Source organism: Phocoena phocoena, chromosome 11 (assembly GCF_963924675.1).
Source record: "Phocoena phocoena chromosome 11, mPhoPho1.1, whole genome shotgun sequence".
NCBI lineage: Eukaryota > Metazoa > Chordata > Mammalia > Artiodactyla > Phocoenidae > Phocoena > Phocoena phocoena.
In genome coordinates, this window is record NC_089229.1 from 11,843,649 (window position 1) to 11,868,029 (window position 24,381).

At 40.3% G+C, this 24,381-nt stretch overlaps 1 protein-coding gene across 11 annotated transcripts in view; it reads left to right on the forward strand.

The window, feature by feature from the left end:
• The window catches only part of RBFOX2 (RNA binding fox-1 homolog 2), a 258,605-nt gene that overhangs the window by 45,648 nt on the left and 188,576 nt on the right, over positions 1-24,381 (forward strand). The window contains exon 1 of one of the 11 annotated variants that reach the window (XM_065887106.1): positions 16,299-16,360. The exons of 9 other annotated variants lie outside the window; for them this stretch is intronic. In XM_065887106.1, the coding sequence (XP_065743178.1) occupies positions 16,319-16,360 (42 nt within the window). In that variant the 5' untranslated portion in view covers positions 16,299-16,318. Of the gene's footprint in view, positions 1-16,298; positions 16,361-24,381 lie in introns of those variants that run through there. One more of the 11 variants, XM_065887108.1, reaches the window with a different exon arrangement.

The window sequence follows — 24,381 nt, forward strand, 5'->3', positions numbered from 1 at the left end:
ATATCGTAAAAACCAGAGTTCATACCGATAACTCCATCTTAAATCTAGCCAACCTCTTTCCATTTTTGTAAATATATTTCCAAGTAGGGAGAAACTTGGGTTCTTCTTATCCTCGGTATATTTACTTATTTCATTTTATTTATTTGCTCAATGTAATCAGTTTCCCAACCACAGCAGACAGGTCCTCCATCCCTGTATCCACTCCTCATGGTCTGGAATCCTCAGCCAGTGGGCCCTCTGGTCTGTCTTCCGTTTTGGCCTCCCAGTGTCCCTCCAGTTCCCTCAGCCTTCCTTGTGGTTCCCCACCTCCCCCAGCCACTCTTGTCATTGGGGTCTGGGCCTGCTGGTCTGTGCCTTCTTATAATTCCTCGACTCCTTACCCCACCTGTATCCTTAGCTGTTGCGCTAACTCCTCTATGATGGAAGCGAGCTATTATTATTTTCTGAGGGAGATTATATCTTTTTTGTTCGTTTATTGAGGTATAATTTATATGCAGTGAAATTCATCCTTTTGAGGTATACATTTCTATCAGTTTTGACAAATGTAATATAGCCATGTAGTGATGACCACAATCAAGATATAGAATGCTTTCATTAGCACAGAAGGCTCCCTTAGTTCCCTTTCCAGTCAGGGCTGCCTTCTGCCCCCAGCTGCTGGCAATCACTGATCTGATTTCTGTTCACTATGTAGTGTTTTGAGTCTGGCTTCTTTCACTTTGGGTTCTTTCAGGATTCGCCCATGCTATTTTTTTTTTTTTTCCGGTAGGCGGGGCCTCTCACTGCTGTGGCCTCTCCCGTTGCGGAACATAGGCTCCGGACGCGCAGGCTCAGCGTCCATGGCTCACGTGCTCAGCCGCTCCACGGCATGTGGGATCTTCCCGGGCCAGGGAACGAACCTGCGTCCTCTGCATCGGCAGGTGGACTCTCAACCACGGAGCCACCAGGGAAGCCCCGCCCATGCTATTTTATGGATTAGTAATTCATTCCTTTTTATTGTTGAGTGCTTATTTATTTATATGTGTACCACAATTTATTTTTCCATTCACCAGTTGATGGACACTTAGGTTGCTTCCAGCTTTTGATAACTATGAATTAAACTGCAATAAATATTTGTATATAGGTTTTTGTGTGGATATATGTCTTCATTTCTCATGCGTAAATACATAGGGATGGGATTGCTGGGTCATATGTTAAGTATATGTTTAACTGTATAAGAAACTGCTAAACTTTTTCCAGTGTGGCTTACCATTTTTGCATTCCCATCAGCAGTGAATGTATGAGAGAGTTCCAGTTGCTCCACATTCTTTGCAGTATCTGATATTGTCAGTTTTAAAAAAAACCTGAGTCATTCCAGTAGGTATGTAGTGGTATCTCTTGTGGTTTTAATTGGTACTTCCTTAAATTCTAATGGTGTTGAGCAGCTCTTCATTTGCATAGTTGCCATCCGCATTTCTTTGATGATGGGTCTGTTAAATCTTTTGCTCATTTTAAAAATCGAGTTGGTTGTTTTCTTTGGTGAGTTTTGAGAGTTCTTTGTATATTCTTGTTACCAGTCCATTGTCAGATATGTGTTTGCAGATATTTTCTCCCTGTTATTTTAAATTATAAACATAGCTTCTTCGGTGTATCAGAATTTTGGATTGGATTCTTTGGGGCTTTCCATAGAGCCTCCGTGTTGTGAATACCCAAGAGAACTATATGTAAGAGGGTGAATCTAGGCTTGAGGGAAGGTGGAGATCTTCGAGGGTCAGGTGGAATAGCCTCTCCCCAGGGACTGAAGGGTACTTGTGAAAAGGAAGCAAGAACTGAGGGAAAAATAAGAAGAGTGGTAGTGGTGACCAGGACTTTTGGTGGGAGAATTCAGTACAGCCAGTTCAGGGATGGGAGGACGGCTGTTAGAATTATCTACAACAGAAGGGTAAGGAGCATGAGAGGAGCCAGGGGGTTAACGTGGAGTGTGTTGAATCTAAATGAAGTCAAACAGGGAGCTTCATTTGGTAGGTAAGAGAGAGCCTTAGAGAGGGGATGCAACTTACCGAAGAACTGGGCCTTAAATTCAGATCTTTAAGAACATTTGTGAAGAAGGGCCGCATATTGAGTTGGAGGCAGGAGGGGGAAAATGAGGATGCTAAGCTGGGGTGACATGTTTTTGTTATTCTTTATATGCTTTACATAACTTATAAATACTCTTCTTGTATCTACTCAGTATTTAGTAAAACATAACAACAAAGCTGGAATGACCGCAGAATTGGTGATGGAGCTGGTAAGAGTTTTGACTGTAAGTCAATCTGGAATATATTCTGGGTCAAAAGAAAACATTAGAAATCTAATGGGAATGCATTTTTGGCACAACAAGAATGTTTGGTTCTTCCTGACACCAAAAGGGAAAGAGGATACTAAAGACAGTAAGAGATCATAAGTCTGGCTTTTGCTAGTTAACATTTAGCCATGAAACTACTAGCTCCCAAGGTTAGGATTTATTGGAATTGGAATTGCCTTTGGATTAAAAGAGGATGATGAAAGGAAATATCTGGGAAAGCCTGATAATAGTAGTATTGGATTCCTGGTCTAATTCAGGCACTCCTGAGTATGCTCCTTGTCATTACATTTTCCTGATCCTTTCATAACTCTGCAGAGTATTTGGTGATACTATATTTTTATTTTATAAATGCAGAAATTGAGATTGAGAAAAATTAAGTGATATGTCCAAAGTCATGTAACTAGTGGGTGGGATTCCTCCCTAGGACTGGGTGGCATCAGAGCTTGTTCTCTTTTCACTGTACCAGTGCTGATCATGGTGTCATTTGAACACTGGTGTCAGTCCACTGTTGGTTGCCAGCTCACTGCAAGATAGATACAGGACTTGATAGTGAGCATGTAGAAGCTTTTATAGCATTTTGATGGAGTAATTTTGTGAGTGTTGAATCTAATAATAAAACGCTTGGGGTTGTATTTTATATGTCTTTGGTTTTTTAAATTTCATTTTTTCTAGTAGTTCATTTTATTGCATTTTACAAAAGTACCATTCCATGATGGATTGGGAATTAAAAAAAGAAAGGGGTTGCTACAGTTAGTTTGAGAAGCCCTGCACTGTGCGGTGCTGCCTCTCTCATTGGTGATACTTGCATCAGTAGGCAGTTTGCTCTGGCATTTCAGCTGACTCTGAGTTCTGAATGGCAGCGGGGACAGGGTCAGTAGAAAGGGGAAGAGGCAGGAGGGAAGGTGAGGGTCTAGTGGAGACTCTGGGAGAAGGCTTCAGACTGCTCTCAACAGAAGGGTGAATCCCAGGTCTCCCCTAAGGTGAAGGTGGATACCACGCTTCCTTTGGTCAAATGCAGTGTTTGGATTGTGGCCACCTTTCTGTAGAGTCCTTACCTGCTCTTTATTACTGTCTGCGGCAATGCTGGTGTTGTTATAGAGGAGAACAAATACAGGAAAAGGAATTTATAGAAATAAAGTTGACAGAAGGTAAGAATTCAGAAAATCTGAAACCTCCTTTCCTCTCTTCACGACTGCACATGAGTACTCACCTTGAAGTGTTTTCCCTTTAAGGGAAAGGCTGCAGTTTTTTGGCAGAGCTGAGAGTTTTGATTGGCCCCCTCTACTGCTGTTTGCCACGAAGAATCCTGACCAGTCCAGTTTTGTTCAGAGCTGGATGGGGAGTCAGCTGAGCTGCCAAGTTCTGTGCACCCAATTCGAAATGTATTAGTGTTTAGGGAGTGGGCCAAGTCTCTCAGATGCGCCTCCTACAGTTCAACTTTCCATGTTCCAGGAGGAAATGTGACCCTCCTGTTTCTGGAACCCCAGGTCACAGATTCTTACTTCTCTCTGAATGCCTTTGAAGCCTTGCCAGTTTAGGGAAGCGGGGAGATTAACTCACTGAAGGGAGTATGTTTTTAGGGAGGTTACCCAGAATGGGATACCCTAATTAGTGGCCCAGGAAAAGGAGCCCACATCCTTCAGGTTACCTAGGATATGAAGTTAAGGAAACAAGTATCAGTCTTATGGGATTCTTTTTATGAAATGGCAAAACAGGCCCTCTAATTTAGACCCTTATTTGACCAATTTTAGTTATGATGAAACATCGATCACACTGATGTAGATAAAGGCAGGCAATATCGCATGGTACGCACCTCTTGCCAAAACCCTTACATGTGGTCTACAGTAAACTCCTGCCATTCTGGTTGTGGCCGAGGGCAGGACTGCGGACCTGTGACAGTTCTAATTGCAAACCTTGTACTTGCTTTGCTGGTTCTTAATCCCTAGAACCAAGCTAGGGTCAAGAATAGGTTCCCGATTGCCATGGGTATGACTGTTGAGATAGTTTTCAGTGCTCCTGTGCTGGTGACAGCTGTAGGTTGGGAGGTGGTTTATGTAGGTCTGCCCTTCTCTCTATGGGGATAAGCTACTTATTTAACATTTATTGAACCTGTGATAAGTATAGGCAGTTTATAATGCCAGCTTTTAAATTTCAAGGCAAAATAATTTTGATAATTTTCAGATTCATTAGAACTCTCTTAACATTTGAACAGAAGGTGGAAGATAAGAGATCAGAGAATGAGGCATGTGGAAGAAGCGGCATTTTGGGATCTGTCACAATACTTTATCCTTACCTCAGTGTCATCAAGTCTGGGAATAAAACTACGTCCGAACATCTCTGTGTCTCTTCTGTAGGTTATAAATTTCCTGAGGAGAGGGCAGTGTCTGATCCTGTTTTGTATTTCTCAGAGAGTCTGACCTTCTTGGTAGATTCAATAAATATTTGTTGAGATCAATTAAATAAATAAGCAGCTTCTAAAGTAAGCACAAAGGACAGAGTGCTAATTCAGTAGTTTATTTGTGAATTTAGTTCTCCAGGTCTTCATGCTGACTTCTCTGATCAGGTTCCTGAGCCCAAATGACTCGCCTGGTACTTGGCCTTAAACTTTCTCCCCGGGCTTCCCTGGTGGCGCAGTGGTTGAGAATCTACCTGCCAATGCAGGGGATATGGGTTCGAGCCCTGAGTCTGGGAAGATCCCACATGCCGCGGAGCATCTAGGCCCGTGAGCCACAATTACTGAGCCTGCGCGTCTCGAGCCTGTGCTCCACAACAGGAGAGGCCGCGATGGTGAGAGGCCCGCGCACCGCGATGAAGAATGGTCTCCGCTTGCCGCAACTAGAGAAAGCCCTCGTACAGGAATGAAGACCCAACACAGCCATAAATAAATAAATAAAATTAAAAAAAAAAAAAAAAACTTTCTCCCCTCTGCCTTTGGTTATGCTCTCCCTAAGCAACGAGAAGACGGGGAATGAGGTTTATAGACGATTCAGAGCAGCGGGCACACTCCACTCCTCCTCCCCCGCCACACACCCAACTCCTTCCTGTATGGTCTTTGGGGACAATTAAAATTTTTTTTTGCCATAAAGGTATGATTCCTAGGTGAAGCTGGGAATTCCTAATTGCGTATGTACTCATATTTTTGTTAGGTGTGTGGAATTGGAGGGGGTAACAGTGCTGGAAATAACCTTAGGGTCTCTTCCTGCCCCCCCCCGTTTTACCAGTGACAAGGTAGAGACCCAGAAAGGCTAAGCAGCTTATGCCTAGCCACGTGGTGCATTGATCGTTCCTCAGGACTGTTCTCCAGGTCTGCCAAGTCCTAGTTCTAGCATTTACCGCACTACCCGAGGAGGCCTGTTCTTTATAGAAAGCATCAGTAAAACCTGACTTCCGGCAAAAACGAATATTGGCAACTTAACTTAGGAATGTGAGTGCAACACCTTTTCCCCTTTTGAATGCTAGAACTGTCCCAGAGTTTCTCTTTTTCTGCTTTTTGCATGATTTAGAAGACAGAACAAAAAGAGAAAAGTTGCATAAAGGATATGCTTCATTTAAATGCTTAAAGAAAAAAGTAGGGCACTTCAGATTCCTAAAAATAACATTTTTTTTAAAATCCCAAGATTGTGTAAAAAGGGATTTTAGTTTCACGAATTCTTTAATTTTCTGGGGTTGTCTGGGCCGGGGGGGGGGGGAGGATGCTAGCTCTCCAAGTGCTTTATGTTCTTATATTCCTCTTTTGTTTGTGGTGACCCCAGAACGGGAGATGGAGAAACGTTCTCTGAAGAGTGATCTGGGGGGAGGGATGAGAAAGTTGCAGGCGGGAAAGCTCGGCCTAGCGGTTTTAGAGAGGGTTGTTTTTTTTCTTTTTTAAAAAGGAAAGGTCTGCTAGGAGCCTGGTCCTAACTGATTCCAGATGGGCCTGCTCCAGTACAAAGGTTTTCAGTGTGTTTGGGATGGGACAGACCATGAGGGCCCCCTGAGCACTTCCTGTGCAGCTAGGCAATTGTACTCACCTAATCAGAAACAGCCGTCATTGCTGGGCCTCAAGAGCAGCCATCTTGGGCTGTCTTTGTGCCTCATTCTGTGAAACTGCCCTCTTCTCCTGCCTGGTTTATCTCCCCATTCTAGTCTCCTTTCCTCTCTAATCTCTTCCCTGTTTGTTTTCAGGGGACATATATATTCCTTATGGGGTGGGAGCAGTGGGGAGGAGGAGGAGGGGAAGGGAGAAATAGGAGGAGGGAGGAGGGTGAACAGCCAAATTAAAGACAGATGCTGAAAGGCTTTTTTTCCTGGACCTGGGAGATATTTGCTGGAAGTGGGTATTGGGAACATGAGAATGTGAAGCAGACAGGGGAAACCAAGCCAACTCTGTTTTTTAATTTCTTCAGTCCGGCATCCTTTCCAAAAGGGCTCAGAATAATACGTGGTTTGTTTACATTATAGACTGAGTATCACTGGCCCTTTCTGGCTGTGTGCCACAGGGCGAGTTTGACAGTGACTTTAAGCCCAATAGAGATAGAAAGATGTTTTGTGTTCACATCCCACGGAGCATTGTTGCCAGGGGAGCATACCTTCTGTGCTCTGATGGAGGCTTGAATTGGGCCACCTTCTCAACTACTGCAGTGCATCTCAGGCACTCTGCACGGATGAAAAGAGGATTTCGCGGTGATGCTCAGCTGCAGGGACTATGAATCGTTCCCGTGGGCCTTCCACACTCTACCAAGGATATATTTTATGTATAAATTTGATTTTCTCTTTTGGCGCTGATGCCTGTTAGACCATTTGGTCCAGATGTATGCTTGGTGTTTGAATCTCAGTTTTCTGGATCTAGCTGATGATTGCAGAAACTCTGTGGGCCCAGGGGTTCGTCTGGGTCCTTGGAGTTTCATCCTGATCCGTTTGGCTGTTTGTATTCATGTTATTGCATAAATGTGAATTTATTAGGATTGAATATGTAAAATTCTGTGTAGGAATAAAGTTCTCCAAGGCCTTGAGTCTTAAAAAGCTGCTTTTTATTTTTAATTGGAATTTTTTTGGGGGAAATTGTAGATTCACATGCAGTTGTACAAAAGCTGCTTCTGAAATGGCAGGAAAGCAGAGGTTCTGATTTAGAGGCGGATAGACACCTTTCCTTGTCTTCTGAAGCAGAGTGGAAGAAGATTGGATGAGGGGCCCTTGAGCCCTCTGCTCACCTTGTTGGCTCTCTGCTGTCTTTGGTGTATGCACTTGTCAAATACTAGAAGTGCTCTAGCACGAGAAGTACCCAGTTGCAGTCCCTAGTTCAGGCAGGCCATACCATGAAACCTTGCTGATGTGCTTGAGCAGAGACAGTGCTCAGAATGTAGGGATAGATTGGGGGTGGAGACATTGTAGACCTTGGAAGAAGTGAGTTGGAATTGATAGGGTTGAATCGACAAGACATATTTGGTTGGGATCACTAGGATTACTCCGTTCATTGTTTTCCTATTAGCTTAGATGTCATCTTCCTAAAGAGGCCTTCTTTAACCTAAAGTACATTTATCCCAATTTTTTTAACATTTATTGTGATTTGCATCTAAATATTTGCTTATTTACTTGGTAAAATATTTTTCCCCAATTTGACTATACTTCATGAAGGCAGGGACTGTGTCTGTTTTTCATACTGTATACGTGGTACCTAGACTAGTAGGTGTACATATCATAAAAGTTCGTTGAATGAATATCATGGGAAATTATGGTTCCTGTTGAAAAGCTTAATTCTTAGTTGGCCAACCCTTTGCCTATTATTTTGGGTCAGAATAGAGACTTGGAAAATTTTCTAGATGAAAGAGTTTTAATCCCTTAGGCTTCTTCTCTTCTTGTAACAAATCAGTAAACTACCTTAGCTTGAGGTCATCACTTAAGCTCTACTAATAGATTCTTGCATCATTTCAGAATATGTGTTTAAGGCCTAGAATCCCAGGGTCTGAAGCATCTGGTCCACCCTGACCTCTAAAATTAGCAGACTTATTCTTTTCCCTCCTGTTCTACATGTTTAGAAGAGTAGCACAATTCTATTTTAATGCTTGTTACAAAATAGAATAAGGAAAACTCGATGACTCTGGTTTAAAAACTCTCTGCTCATCTAAATTGGTTTAATGGCTAGTCTTTCCTTTTACCACTTCAGCTTCTCATCTTGGAAATGACCTTCCCTAGATTTATCTTTATAAAGGGGGTCACATATATATTAGCTCCCTAACTCACTGGGACTCTTTCTTAAGCTTGGCATTTTGTTTGTTTGTTTTTAAGTAACTTTTCTCCCCAAGACCAGGAAGAAAAGGTTAAGTAATTATGGGCAAGAAAATTAGAAAACATATAGGAAAAAAATGTAGGGCTGTGTGGGTGTGTAAGAGTGTTTGTGTATGCATATATATATTGATGTTTTCCCCTTCTCTGCCACATTCTTCTGTACCTAGAATGAGATTTTTTTTTTTTTTTTTTTTTTTTTTTGCGGTACGCGGGCCTCTCACCGCTGTGGCCTCTCCCGTTGCGGAGCTCAGGCTCCGGACGCGCAGGCTCAGTGGCCACGGCTCACGGGCCCAGCCGCTCCGCGGCATGTGGGATCTTCCCAGACTGGGGCACGAACCCGTGTCCCCTGCATCGGCAGGTGGACTCTCAACCACTGCGCCACCAGGGAAGCCCGGGATTTTTTTATTCTGGGAAAAATTGCATAACTTCTGGATTCGGCTATTTCTTTTAGGTAGTTGAACTATAAAATACTGAATTTGTAGCTGTTACCTTATTAAGGTCTTTGGTCTACTCTTTTGAAAACTGGTAAATGATGTGGTTTTTAGATATGTGTGTTGAAGCAGTACCAGTAATAAAGTATTGCCTTTGTCCTGCTGTTCCTTATTGAAGTAGAAATTTGCTTGGAGAGCTGAGAGTCATAGAGGATTGTTATTTTTGAGCTCTGAGGTCAAAATCCTCACAATTAATATTTAAGTGTTATGCTGTCAGCTAAGGTTAATATTCATTTAGGTCAGGGATCACCTCTTATATATATATCGCTTTTATCTCTTGTAGCACCTAACACAGTCCTGGGCACATGAGAGGTGCTCAGTGCAGTTAATTTAGTGTGATCTTGTGTAACTCACAGGTTGAGTTGGTTGATCTGTTTTTTGGAGGAAAACTTCACTTGTGCATTTTATAGACACATACATGGTGTGCCTGGGAATTTTTAAATATGTATTAAAAATGCTACTTTATTCAAGTTTCTAGAGGAAAACATATGAGAATATCTTCAAGGTATTCTTTACTTGAACCAGGACATAAATAATAACTATAAAGGAAAAAAATGATAGATGGACTACATTAGCATTAGGGCTATCTTTTCATTAAAATGCACCATTAAGAAAATAGAAAGCCATGCCACAGAGTAGGAGAAGATATTTGCAATACAGGTATCTGGCTGAGATCCAGAATACATAAATAACTCCTTCAAATCAGTATATAAAAGAAGTCCTGTAAATTAATCTTTGAACAAGCCAGAAAAAAAAAAATGAGCAAAAGATTTGAATAGGTACTTCACAAAAGATGAGAAGTGGTCGACATCATTAATCATCAGGGTAAAACAAATAACCATAGTGAGATACTACTACACTAACTCCAGAAAGACTGAAATGGAAAGGGCAGACGCTACCAGGTGTTAGTGAGATTGTTCAGCATCAGGAACCCCCCCTCAGGAGCCCTCATGCACTGCTGGTGGGGATGTAAGTTGGTACAACTTTGGAAAATCTGCAGTTGGCAGTATCTACCAAAGCTGAACGTAAGTGTACCCTATAACCAGCACTTCTACTCCTGCTTATATGCAACAGAAATGTGTACGTATATGCACCAAAAGACATGTGTACGTATATGCACCAAAAGACATGCACAGGAATGTACGTAGCAGCATTTTTAGCAATAGCCCCAAGCTGGAAATAACACAGTTGCCTTTCAACAGTACTGGAATATTTTCCAATAAATTATAGTTATAAAATGGAATACTTTACAATAATAACAGTGAATGAACCATTGCTGTATTCAACAAATGAATCAGTTTCACAAATGTAATGTGGAACGAAAGAAGCCAGCACAAAAGTACAGTATATAATGTGTGATTTCGGTTATATGAAGTTTAAAAACAGGCAGAATGAATCTATGGTGTTAAAGTCATTACTGTGAGCTGATAGGAGTGACTTTGCAAACGCCCTAGATGGGCTTCCAGTATGCTGATGATGTTCTCTCTCTCTCTCTCTCTCTTTTTACTTAGATGCTGCTTTACATGGGGGGTTCACTTTGTGGAAATTCATTGAGTTGTATAGTTATGATTTTTTCCCATTTATATATATATAGTCACTTCTGTAAAAAGTTTGCTTAAAAATTAGATTTTCCTTTTGTCCTGTGAAAAGCCTATAGATAGCTTTTCCTCTGATGCATGTACTAATCCTTTGCCTGTCAAAGCTGGTAGGATGTGGGTGTGCATATACATTTATGTGTTTATATATTAGAGATGTTGTATGGGCATGAAGATGCTTCTCTTATTAATGTAAATTTGCTTGTCAAGTATTCAACACACTAAGACTTTCAGACAGCCACTGGAAAAGAAAAGTGATAAAAAAAAAACTCCACTGATCACTTTTTAAACTAGCTCTCTGAGAAGAATAAGGAAACTTTCACTCTGCCTCACTGGGCAGCAAATTTGGGGTTTGCTCTGCAGATAGAAGAACCTCTTCATTAAATGTTCTCCATCACTAAAGGCTTCATTTTCAGAAGAATGCACCTCCCTTTTTTTTTTTTTTTTTTGCGGTACGCGGGCCTCTCACTGTTGTGGCCTCTCCCGTTGCAGAGCACAGGCTCCGGACGTGTAGGCTCAGCGGCCGTAGCTCACGGGCCCAGCCGCTCCGTGGCATGTGGGATCTTCCCGGACCGGGGCACGAACCCGTGTTCCCTGCATTGGCAGGCGGACTCTCAACCACTAAGCCACCAGGGAAGCCCTGCACCTCCTTTTGACCTTTATTCTTTTTATAAAATTAAGATATAATTGAAATACAACATTACATTAGTTTTAGGTGTACAGCATGATTCAATATATGTATATATTGCAGATGGTCACCATAATATGTCTAGTTAACATCCATCACCACACACAGTTACAGAGTTTTTTTCTTGTGGTAAGAATTTTTAAGATCTACTCTCTTAGCAACTTTCAAATATATGGTACAGTATTATTAACTGTAGTCACCATGCTGTCCATTACACCCCCATGTCTTATTTATTTTATAACTGGAAGTTTGTACCTTTTGACCACCTTCACCCATTACCCCACCCCAATCCCTACTTCTGGCCACCACCAATCTGTTCTCTGTTAGGGTTTGGGTTTTTTTTTGTTTGTTTCTTTGTTTGTTGTTGTTGTTTTTAATATTCGTCATATAAGTGAGATCTTACAGTATTTATCTTTCTCTGTCTGACTTTTTCGCTTGGCCTAATGCCCTCAAGGTCCGTCTGTGTTGTTGCAGATGGCAGGATTTCCTTCTTTTTATGGCCGAATAATATTCCATTGTATATATATACCACATTTTCTTTATCTGCTCATCCATCAGTGGTTACCTAGGTTCTTCCCGTGTCCCGGCTGTTGTGAATAATGCTGCAGTGAGCGTGGGCATGCAGGTATCTTCTCGAATTAGTATAGTGCTTTTGTTTCCTTCAGATAAATACCCCGAAGTGGAATTGCTGGATCGTATGGCAGCTCTATTTTTAGTTTTTGAGGAACCTCCATACTGTTTTCCATAGTGACTTCACCAGTTTACATTCCCACCAGCAGTGCACAAGGGGTCCCTTTCCTCCACATGCTCACCAGCACTTGTTATTTCTTGTCTTTTTGATAATAGCTATTCTAGCAGGTGTAAGGTGGCATCTCATTGTGGTTTTGACTTGCATTTCCCTGATGATTAGTGATGTTGAGCACCTTTTCACGTACCTGTTGGCCATCTGCAGGTCTTCTTTGGAAAATGTCTATTCAGATCCCCTGCTCATTTTATAATCAGATTGTTTGTTGTTTTGTTATTGAGTTGTATGGGTTCTTTATGTATTTTGGATATTAACCCCTTATCAGATATATGATTTGCAAATATCTTCTCCCATGCAGTAGGTTGACTTTTCATTTTGTTGGTAGTTTCTTTTGTTGTGGAGAGGCTTTTTATTGACCTTTATTCTTATCATGGAAACTATAAAGAGAGGAACTCTTCACATGATATTAAAAAAATTTCCCCCCTTACTCTATGGAAATCTAACTCAAAGCAAGGCGGTTTAGGAAAACCTAACCTGGATGAGGTAGAAAATCATGTGGCCTTGACTTCTCTCAACTGGTCATATCTCTCAGTTCTCAGTCTGGCCTTAGTAAAATTCTTGAAAGTCATCTTAAGATTGCCATGTTGTTTTCTGACCATACCTTCGTAAATCTTCGTTCTCTCTCCCTGGAAGGCCCTTACCTGCCTCATTTACCTCAGTAAGCTCCTGGAGCTCATTCTCCACGATACCTTTGAGAGGTAGCCATTCCTCTTGTGTCTTCTCACTCTACCTGTATACTCTGCCATATCACATACTACACATAACTGTGTTTATTTGTCCTCCAGTGCTCGCCTTTTGAGACTTACCAGCTGGCATGTGGTACGTGTTCAATAAATATTGAAAGAAAGTATGAATGATTTGGCATATTTTCTGAAAAACAATAGCTATTTTCTACGGATTAAAAGTCAGTGATAATAGTTGATATTAGTAGATATATTTTAACTTTTTTCAGAAGTGATACTTTGTGTTAATTTCTCAGTAAACCCAGGAATGTATTTACAGCAGGGGGCGTATTGTGGCAGTAGGCAAGAGGGATGCTAACTGGTTTACATGGGTATCAGACATGAGCCCTTGGCCTCTTTAGCGTGGTCCTCTAATAGCTGATTTAATATTAGTGGAATCTCTGGAGAAATACTTAGAAATGCTCTCATTCTGTGTGCAGAGTGTGAGGTCATAACTAATCTAATGTACAGATCTTGACTGCACAGGGTTTATGGATTAAAATCAGCAGATGAGACTGTGTAGGCATTAGGACCTTATGACTGGGACAGTGTAGGCGTTTTGACAGTGATAATTTTGTTCATCTCAAATATTATAAAATTTAATTCCAGAATATGTTATCTGAAGTTTTATCATTTCACTTCAGCATGTAACTTCTCAAGCCAATTTTAATTTTAAAAGCTCTGAGTAGAATCATTGCCATTTGTCCAGAAGTTTAGACTAATAGGATTAGGATAATAAATTAGTAAGTATTGAGTGCCTGCTCAGCATGTAAAACTGTTAGTATACCTAAAAAGTATGACTTTGACCTTGATGTCAAGCAATCTGTATTTTATTTTATTTATTTTTTAATTTCTTTTGGCCGCACGGGCTCTTCATTGTGGCATGCGGGCTGGGTTCTCTAGTTGTGGCATGCAGGCTCCAGAGCACATGGGCTCAGTAGTTGCTGCACATGGGCTTAGTAGCCCTGGGGCACGTGGGATCTTCGTTCCCCGACCAGGGATCGCACCCACATCCCCTGCACTGGAAGGCGGATTCTTGACCACTGTACCACCAGGGAAGTCCCGCAACCTGTATTTTATTGATGGCATAAGAAATCACAGATACAAAGTGATTTCTGACTGTTTCTTTCCAACCCCAACTGTCTGTAAATGGGAGGCCAAGCAGAAAAAACACAGGCTTTGGAGTCCAAACACATCTGGGTTAGAGTCTTAGGTTTTAAAAAAATTAAATAACAAATTATATAACCGTGGTCACATTGACATCTCTGGAATTGTTGTTTCTCTGTTTGCAAAGAGAGGTAAGAATATATGCAAGTTGCAGTTTTTTGGTTTTATTTTTGAGAATTAATGACAACCCATATAAAACCCCTGGCACATAGTAAGTACACTTAATGTGTGTTTGAATGAAAGGAGTAGGTAAATAGAGCTTTATTTGCAGTAGTCCACTTAGTCCAGACCATTCTTGATAGATGTCATAATGATAACTAAGGTAAGTCAAGCTCCATAACTGATTGGATGGGCAATCTTGGAAACTGTGCTTCAGTCTTCCCATTGTGGAATAAGGTGACTGACCTTCTCTTTGTTTAAGAATATTGAGGAGAACTTTTAGAAGAGTGTTCATCATAGTTAGCCTGTGGAACCGTCTGATTAGTGGTGTCCACAGTAAAGGTTTCACACAGGGAGTGGCTTGTTATGAGTCCACGTGGAGTGAAATGAGGAGGTACAAACCTCAGAGATGGGCTAGTCATGCTGTGTTCCTCCTCCCCCTGACTGCCCCGCCCCCCATGTGAGTTTCCGTTGTTTATTAGCAAATACCGCATCCTTTGCTGCATTCTATAGCAGTTCTGAAGCTTAGTCTGGATGCCTGTATGTTAACTGGTGGGGCATTTTGACTCTGCTGAATGTTCCAGATTGTTTAAATTCTGTTTGGGGCAAACGACTATTTATCGTACGAAATTATTTTCCTTCCATGTCTATTTTTTCACTGGAGAGTTGGTGCCCTGGAGCTGAGTCTCTGCCCTGCAAACCCAAAATACAGTTTTCCTGGGTGTGTCTTATTTTAATCCACCCCCTTTCATACTGTAAGGCTCTGACCTGCTTAGAGCCTTTCCTACTTGGTTACAATTGATGCTTTGTCCTTTAGAGTCATATATGACTAGCCACTGGGTTGACTCAGTGTTCAGCTATCAAATATGGCTCTGACAAAAAATCATTTCCCTAGAAATGGGCAGCCAAGCTGGAAAATGAAACCCTGGTCCATATTGAGTCATTTAGGGAGAATGAGTAGCAGTTTCAAAATTAGAGTTAGGGCTAAGCAAAGAAAAGATAGGGCCAGCTCCAAAATTGAGAACTAGTCAAAGATTAGCTGAATTTTACTAGAAGTAGACACCTTTGGGGGAACGATCTGTGGTTCAAGAAAGTATGCATACATTGTGCCGTATCTAATGAGTATGGAGGGATAATTTTCTAGAAGTTCATGTTCTTCCTCTGTGGATTATTGATTTCTGTTTATATCCACAGGAATTTCACTACTAATGATGTCAACTTACTCTATATTCAGTCCCTTTGGCCCAGGGACTTAAACTACTTTACATTAATTTTGTCAGTAATTCTTATAACATCCCTGTGTGGGAGCTGCTTTTGAGATAAGGGATGTCAGAACTTGCTCTAGTTTACATAGCAGGTCAGGCTCTGGGATGGAAAATTCGACCCAGGATTTGTGGTTCTAGGCTTAGCATGTTTGGTCACTGAAGTGTGCAGTCTTTCAACTTCACTTCTCTCCCCTTTTCCTCCTCCTTTTTTTCCTCTGCTGGAGGAAATAATATCAAGCAAATAGCGAGGGAATCCGGTCTTCTGAGTGGTTGGAGACTTAGGAATTCTGCCTTTAGGCATGGAGTTTCCAATCCTTGGCTTGGGATGGAAAGAAACAGCAGAATGCCGATGCTCAGCCCATAACATGTCCTAACTGGTTTTTTGACCAGTGCGTACTTTTATTTTTGTTCTTTTTTTTTTTTTTTTTTCTTGGGAGGAGAGGAGGGTGTGAGAGTTTTCTGTGTGCCAGCCTTATATGTGGAACAGTCAGATGTTTTGAATGCTCAGCAGATACTGCTTTGGGTTGGGGGCCAGAGAGAAAGAGGTGAAGCAGCCACTTTGGGGTGGGGTTGAGAGAAGGGTGGAATGTAGGAGGGAGGACGTTTCTCTGTCTTCTTAGTCATAGGACTCTGAATCCCAAGTAGCTAAATTTAGCTCAGGTTCCTGTTGAAAGCATCATTTTTTGGGGGCGGGTGGTAAGGGGAGAACGGAAAACCTTTTTGTGTATCCTGCTCCATGAAGCCAATAGGGAAGCAGGAGGAGGTGAGGTTGCCATAGAGATGGTAGCTGTGTGCAAGGGGAGAGCAGCAGGGTTTAGAATTCCAGGAAGGAAGAGAGAGTGATGTCATCAGATTCCATGGACCAGCCCAGGAACCCCTGTGAGGTTGGTGGGGAGTTGGGTGTGCGTGGGGGGTGGTGGATGGGAGTTTGTGCAGGGGAATTGTGGCTTCAGTAAGGTGTGGGGAGTCCAGTTCAAGCACAGAGGTTGGTTGTGTGGAATCGTGCTGATCTGCGTTAATGCCTGCTTTTTAAAAACCTGTAAATCATTCTGAATTTGCAGAATATTTTCTTTGTTGAAAAGGATATATTCATTTAACAAAGGAGCTAATCTAGATGTAGGAATACAATACCTTTCTAGAGTTATATTCCCTGTAGTATTTGTGTGTGCCTTTATCCTCTGTACGTGAGGGTATTTGTGCACCTATTTTGGATATATAGTTGCCTTTGTGGGATGCCTTTTACGGTGCTGCATGCAGTTACATGCTTTATTAATGCCTGATTATTATATTTATTTTTCTACGGATGGGTGTGTATAAATAAAGCACACTTTTTATTTTTAAAAAAATCTGGAAGGAAATCAAAGCCATTGCTTTTGCAGCAGAAAGGAGAACTGCATGCCTCAGGACAGTTGTTCTGAACATATGCGTGCGTGTCCGTACAGATAGTGAAGGGCAAATGTGTTTCTTTTGGAATGAGTGAGGGGCTGATATTTTTAAAAACAAATATAACAGAGTCTGTGCATCCAGATGAGTATTGTCCTTCAAAATAGTCACTTTGACTCTAGTGATACAGCCACTGCGCAAAACATAAAGAACTCTCCTTTGGAGTCAGCTTCAGAGACGAGTGATGAGGACAACATTTGTAATATCTAACATCACATTTTTTATTTAAAAAGAACACCTAGCTTGATCAGACACTGGATTTCTTTGAATTGGCTTTTCCTGGTTTGGGGTTGTCAAAAAAATCAAATCTGTGTTCAAATGATGAGCTTTTGTCCCAGTTAAAGATATTTAAAGTCATAGGTTTAGGTTCTGAAGGCATTTTCATTTTCAGATCAAGAGCTCCTAGATTATGTAGTTTAGCAGTGGCTGCATGAATGATGGCAGCATCTGAGGAATAAGAGCATAGCCTTCTCAGGGCACAGTCTTCTGAGGTGACCCATGTGGACTTATTTGTTCAACTGTGTTTGTTAAAATCAGTGACATTACCATTGGGTGATCGAAGCAGCATTTTGTGATGTGTCTGAGGGCACAGACTGAGGAACCAGATTGATTCAAGTGTGCACCCCTGTTCTGCTGCTCAGTGACTGACCTTGGACAAGTAGCAGTCTCTTGGTGCATTGGTTTCCTCGTGTCTAAAATGGGGATGATAGTGCTGTAAGTACCAACCTTACAGTGTGGTGCTGAGGGAAAGTAAACTAATACAGAAAACACGTAGACATTTGGTATGTTCTCAATCAGTGTTTCCTTTGGCTATTGTCATTAATAATTAATTATACATTTCTTTGAATCACAGAATTATGAGGTAGAAGGTTTCAGACACCCTGAATGTCCAGGAGGGAGGGGCCTAGGAATCTATAATTTTTAAGTGATTCCCAGATGATTACGATGAACAGCCAGGTTTGGGAACCGCTGTGTGTAATCCGTTTTAAGTATGGCCCAAGCACTAGAAGTGTCATCGTTTCCTGAAATCTTATTAGAAATGCAGAATCTCAGGTGCTACCCCAGACCCAATGAATCAGAATCTGCATTTTTAACAAGATACCCCGCAGTGACCTGTATGCACGTTAAAGTTCAAGGAACACTGCTTCTCTTCTACCAGTGGGAGTAACTGGGTGATAACTACAGGCTAAGGATGGATTATTTCTCAGTTATTCCCATTGGTAGAAGAGAAGCAGTCAGGCTAAGCCAGTGTGTAGAGGAGCCTGCACTTCCCTTCCCTGCTTAGCCTGTAGGGATAAGTGCCTTTCTGGACTGGGTCACTGTGCACCGTTTAACGGGAAGAAGAGAGTTATAATGGTGCCTGCCTCTACCACTTACTGGTTGTTTGACCTTGATCTAGTCATTCAGCTTCTCTGAGTCTCAGTGTCCTCAGCTGATAACGGAAATAATACCCAGACCATGCAATAATGTGCATGAAGTATCTAGCACATTGCAGTGTCTGCACACATTAGTGCCTCCCCCCTCTCCCGCCCGCTTCCCCCTTTCAGTGATGATCTGTGTGGTAGTTCTGTTCCCTCAGAAAGGGCCACCAGTCGAGACCCAACACCATTCTCTCTGGGTAGTTTCCTTGCCTCTTGCCCTTCTTTCAGCTATCTCGAGCATATCATTGTACTACAGAAAACCGTACGTATAGTCTTCTTTGCCACTTTTTTCTGTTAAGTGCCTTTTACTTAATGGAGACTATCTAAGAGGGCTGGAAGAACTATAGGAGTTGAATAGTGGAGCTGGTATAGGAATTAGGTGTGATGAGATCTGACAGAGGCAGCCCTTTCATGAATTCTTAGTAAGTTGACCATATGTTTTAGAAAATTAATTTGTATTTTTAAAAAATTGCTGTTTAAAAAAAAATAACCACCATGAATTCATATGATTTCATTTAAAGTCTTTTAGACTAGTTGCAAGCAAGAATTAACATGGAAGATCCTTGACATCAGAAGATCCTTGAATTGTAATGAGCATTATCTTTTTTCTGACCAGGGAATTAATATGATAAGGGGAAGTTCAGGGACTTGCTCTGGGGACACCAGAAGTAGATGGCAGAGAGTTTAGGTCAGAGGATTGGCAATCGTAGCAAGTAGGGCATTGGAAGCAACAGCAGGAGTAGGAGATAGAAAGGCCCATTGTCACTCAGCCGTATAAATCTTAGGGGACTGAGGGATAAGGCAGGATTGTGAACTCAAAGCGTATAATAAAAATTGTTATAATAATAGCTTTCCTCTATAAGGTGGGTACACTCCTAGGTGCTTTGTATATATTATGCGTAATCTTAACATCTCTGCAAGGTATAGGAATAATAGATCAGAGAGGTTGAGTAACTTGCCTTCAGTCACTCAGCTAATAGCAACAGAGCTCGTTTGAAATCATGTTGAATAGCAATGTGAGTGATGAGACTGTTTTAAAAGCTAAATTGAAATAGCAAATATATGCCAGTTAAAGTAAAATTTATTTTGTCTGTATTGACCTTTATGGCTAAAGGGTTAACATGTTAGCCTATCTCAGAGGGATTTTTGGAATGTTGCAGAATTATCCTTTTGGGATATATTTCCTTTATACTCTGAGGCTAATAAAGAGGTATCTTTTTTTTTTTTTAAAGTCTGCAGTTCAGTGAAACAGCAGTTTCAACTGAATATCACAATACAAGGGTTGTTTGACCATGGGATTTTGACTATGACCCATGATAAGAGATCCATTTTACGTGACAGCCTAGTGTATAGTTAGATGTTTATCTGTATGTATGTGACCAAAACACGTTTCATGGAATAATTTTTACCCTTACTAAACGTGAGGTACTTGATTCTTTCTGTTTAAAAATTCTTTTGTAGTCCAGTATAGTGATTCTTAAAGTGTGGTCTATGGACCTCACTTCCCCTGCCTACAAAGGTACCCAAGAACCTTGTAGGGGGGTCTTCAAGGTCAAAACTCTTTTCATAACATTAAGATGCTTTTTGACTTTCCTACTATGTTGACATTTGCACTGGTGTTGTGTAAGCAATGATGGGTCGTCCTAGAGTGAATCAAGGCACCAGCACCAAACTACTGGTAGTCATTTTTTTTACCACCACACCCTTGTACTTAAAGGAGGGGCGAAAAAAGTCAGTTTCATTGATATTGTATAATGAAATGTGTCAGTATTGAGAAGATCTTTATAACTTAGTGAACCAGTATTTTATAAACAAACAATGCAAGATGTTACGTAATCATGATAGGTGAAAATTCATTCAAAATGCAGGACAGGCCAATGGGTCTTATGAAAAAAATTCATTGATATGGTTTCAGATGTCACACTGCAACTAACTTTTAAGGAACTGTTACTTTTCAAGTTTTGGTGTAATATTAAGGAAGAATATCCATAGATATGTGAAAAGACTATTAAAGTACTCCTACTTTTTCCAAATACATATCTGTGGAAGGCCAGATTTTCTTCATATACCTTCACCAAAATAACATATCACAACAGATTAAAGGCAGAAGCAGATATCTTAGCCATCTTCTGTTAAGTGGGATGTGAAAGATATTTGCAGAAACAAAATGTAAGACAATGGCACTGTTCTCACTAAATTTTTTGTTTTATAAAATATAGTTAATTTTCATAAAATGTTTTATGTTAGCATAATGGTTTATTATTGGTATTTTAAAGTGAATTAACAAATATTTTAAAAATTACGCAGTTTCAGTTTCTAATAGGCAAATACTAATCCTTATTAACTCCCATAAACAAAAGTTCTTTGGGATCTCTAGTAATTTTTAAGCGGGTAAAGGGATTCTAAGACCCGAAAGTTTGAGAGCTGCTGCTCTCATTTTTTTATTTTTTAATAATGGTTGAGATCTCTTAAATTAAATCAGTCGTGAATGGGTCTTGACTCAGTTTGAAAATACACTGAGCCAGAGTTACAAGAATTGCATTGTGAAGGCAGGTAGCACTTTGCTAGATTTTACTAAAGTTGAGTTGATGTGGGAGAACACCCTAAGGTGCGAAGTAAATTGAGTAAAGTTTAGATCTGGAAATTAGCTATTTGCAGTCATCCTTCAAACCCCATCCAGATCTTGCCTCCCATGACTTCCCGTGTTTGTAATTTCTTCATGCCTTTCTCACTGCATTATCAACTTTGTACACTTGTTCCCTCTGGACCTTATATTTACATTTTATTGCATGATTCATGTTGTGCTTATTTACATGCCTGTCTCTCTTACTAGACTATGAGTTCCTTAAGAAAAGAATCAGTAACTTATTTGTCTTTCTATTTCTGCCATTGTGCCAGACACATGAATGTCCTTCAGTAAATATTTGTTGAAGGAATAAATAAATGGGGAGAAAAAGGGAATGGCCAGGTGAGGCCAGATTTAGAGTGTTTGGAACTTGATCATGTAAGCAATGGAGGGCCATTAGCATGGGAGTGATATGAGTGGTGTTTGATGAATTACCCTGGCCTGGTAAGAAAATTGGGAAGAGGTGGATGGAGACTGCTGGACCAGCTAAGAAGCTATTATTCAGTTATTTAGGCTTGACTCAGATGACCCAGGCCTGGATTAAGGTGAATGCTTTTGCCAGAGGTAATGAAAGATATGTGTCCTGAAAAATATTTACAAAAACAGAAACATAATATTACCCCTATTACCTCATATTTATTGCATACTTATAATATCCTGAATATAGTTTTAAGGGCTTTATGTGTATTATCTCATTTAATCTTCACAGCATCCTTGAGAAGGTACTGTTATTATTCCTAATTTTTGATGGTTAAGTGAAAACAATATGTATTCGTTGTTGAAAAATTAGAAAATACAGATAGGCAAAAGAAAAAAAAATGTATGTCACTCTATAAACCCAAACTCAACACCAAGACATAATCACTAAACATTTTGGGAAATATCCTTTTAGACTTAAGGGGAAAAAAGTTATGTGTATGTGCTGTAAATGCCTGAATATGAGGAAACTCTGTATATAAGGCTTTAAGTTGTTTTCCATTGAAAGGACAAGCCAACCTAAATATACAAATTTTTAGGGATGTTGATGAAATAGGCAAATGTCTTTAAAATACTGATTTTATTTATGCATACATGCCTATTCAAAGTCTTACATAATAATTTAGAAACATTTTATTTTCTATGGTTTTGGGAAGAAAATTTATACATACTCTACGGCATCAGTATCTGTATCATTGCTTAGAACCACTGAGTCTTCAAATCGTTTTCCAGGGTATATACTGAGATGTGGCACTTTTTTGAATCCGTATCTGTTGTAGTCACTGATGATTTTATTTCAAGCTACAAGAACCCATTCAAATAACATCATTATCACCATATTGTATACTGCGTTGCTTTTCAAAAAATGTTTTTATTGAGATGAAATTCACACAACATATTATTCGTCTTTTAGAAGTGAACAGTTTGGTGTATTAGTACATTCACAGTATTGTGCAGGCACCACCCTATCTAGTTCCAAACATTTTCCTCACCCCATACCTATTAGGCAGTCACCCTCCATTTCCCTTTCCTTCCATCCGCTTTCTGCCTCTATGAATTTACCTATTCTTGGTATTTCATATAAATGGAATTCTACAATATGAGACCTTTTGTGTCTGGCTTTTTTCATGTACCATCATGTTTTCAAGGTCCAATCATGTTGTAGCGTGTATCAGCACTTTGTTCCTTTTTAAAGTTGAATAATGTTCCTTTGTATGTGTATACAATTATTTATTCATTCATTCATTGATGGACATGGGTGTTATTTCCACATCTCAGCTATTTTGCATAGTGTGTACAAGTACTTACATGAGTACTTGTTTTTAATTCCTTGGGGAATATACCTAGCAGTGGAATTGCTGGGCCGTGCGGTAGTTCGATATTTAACTTTTTGTGGAACCGCCAAACTATTTTCTTTAGTAGCTGCACCACTTTATATTCCTACCAGCAGTGTACAAGAGTTGGTCAATTTATTTTTAATGAGGAACACAATATGATGGGGAAAGTAAAGAGAAGATATGTGTGGCCTTCGAGTTTATTAGAGCTTTGTATCTCAGATTTTGCTTGGTAGACTTATTAAATATTTAGCATCATTTCAGCGCCAAGAATGAAATTTAGCTTAGGGAGATGTATCTAATCTATTTTAAGTGGCAAACAGACTAAGAAGTGAAGATCAGAGAAGTGAAAGAAGGGAAATTTAAATAGACTGTAAAATTCCTTGAGGGCAAAGGCCCTATTCATCTTTGTATCCTCTGCATTCAATAAAATACTTGGCATGTCATAAGCTGTATTGGGGGGCGTCCCCGAGACTACCCCAGCTCCAATGATTTGCTAGGATTTACAGAATTCATTGTATAGACATACTCATGGCTATGATTTATAACAGTGAAAGGATACAAAGCAAAATCACCAAGGGAAAAATTGCATGGGGTGAAGTCCAGAAGAAATCAGGCTCCAGCTTCCTAGAGTTCTCTTGCAGTTGAGTCACACAGGATGTGCTTACTTCCTTCAGCCAGTGGTGGCAGTGTTGTCTACCAGGGAAGCTCATCAGGCTTAGCGCTGAAAATTTTCTTTTTGGGGCACGGCTGGGAAGGGTTGTTCACGTAGGCACCCTCTGCCTAGCACATGCTCAAATTCTAGACTCCCAGGAGGAAAGCAGTGTTCGGCATAAACCGTATTGTTTGCACAGTTTAGGCACAGTGAGCCACTCTTAACCAGTTCTGGGAATAGAACCCTCCTGATATCTAAGTTCCCAGGCACCAGTCAAGGCCAACCAGCAAACTGCCCTTTCTAAGTATAGCAGCCAGGACCGCTTTGTTCATTCTTTTCCCGTACATAGATGTTTAGTTCTTTAAAAAGTGTTGCTAGGTTCTGTGAAGAAAAGTAAATGCTATAGTAGGGAACCAGCAGGGACTTGAGTATCAGACCAACCTGGATTTGCATTATTGTAGACAAATTGCATCATTTTCTGAGCCTTAGTTTTCTTAATATTGAGAGATATATTACAGAGTTTTAGTGAGAATACAAAGTGATAACGTATAGAAAACATGAAGCATAATGACTGCCCTGTGTGAAATAAGTGGCTATTAGCATTTTGTTTCAGCTCATCTGTACCAATCTGGGTCCATTCAGGACAAAGAGACTATAAGTAATTTAGACAAGGAATTTAACGTAAAGAATTGTTTACTATAACAGCAGATTGAATTAATAAGGGATTGGATTGTAAGAGGTAAAGAGAACTCTAAGGAATAGCAGATGTAATACAATAGATATAAAATAATGTAATAATATGATTGATAGATGATAATATATCATTAGTATAAAGTTAATTTGTAACAGCAACTATCCTTAGGGCTGAGATAAAGCACCCCCAAAGTGAGCTGTCTCTTAAAAAAAAGATGGGGTATTTGGGGTGGAAGTGGTGAGTGTAACAAAGAGC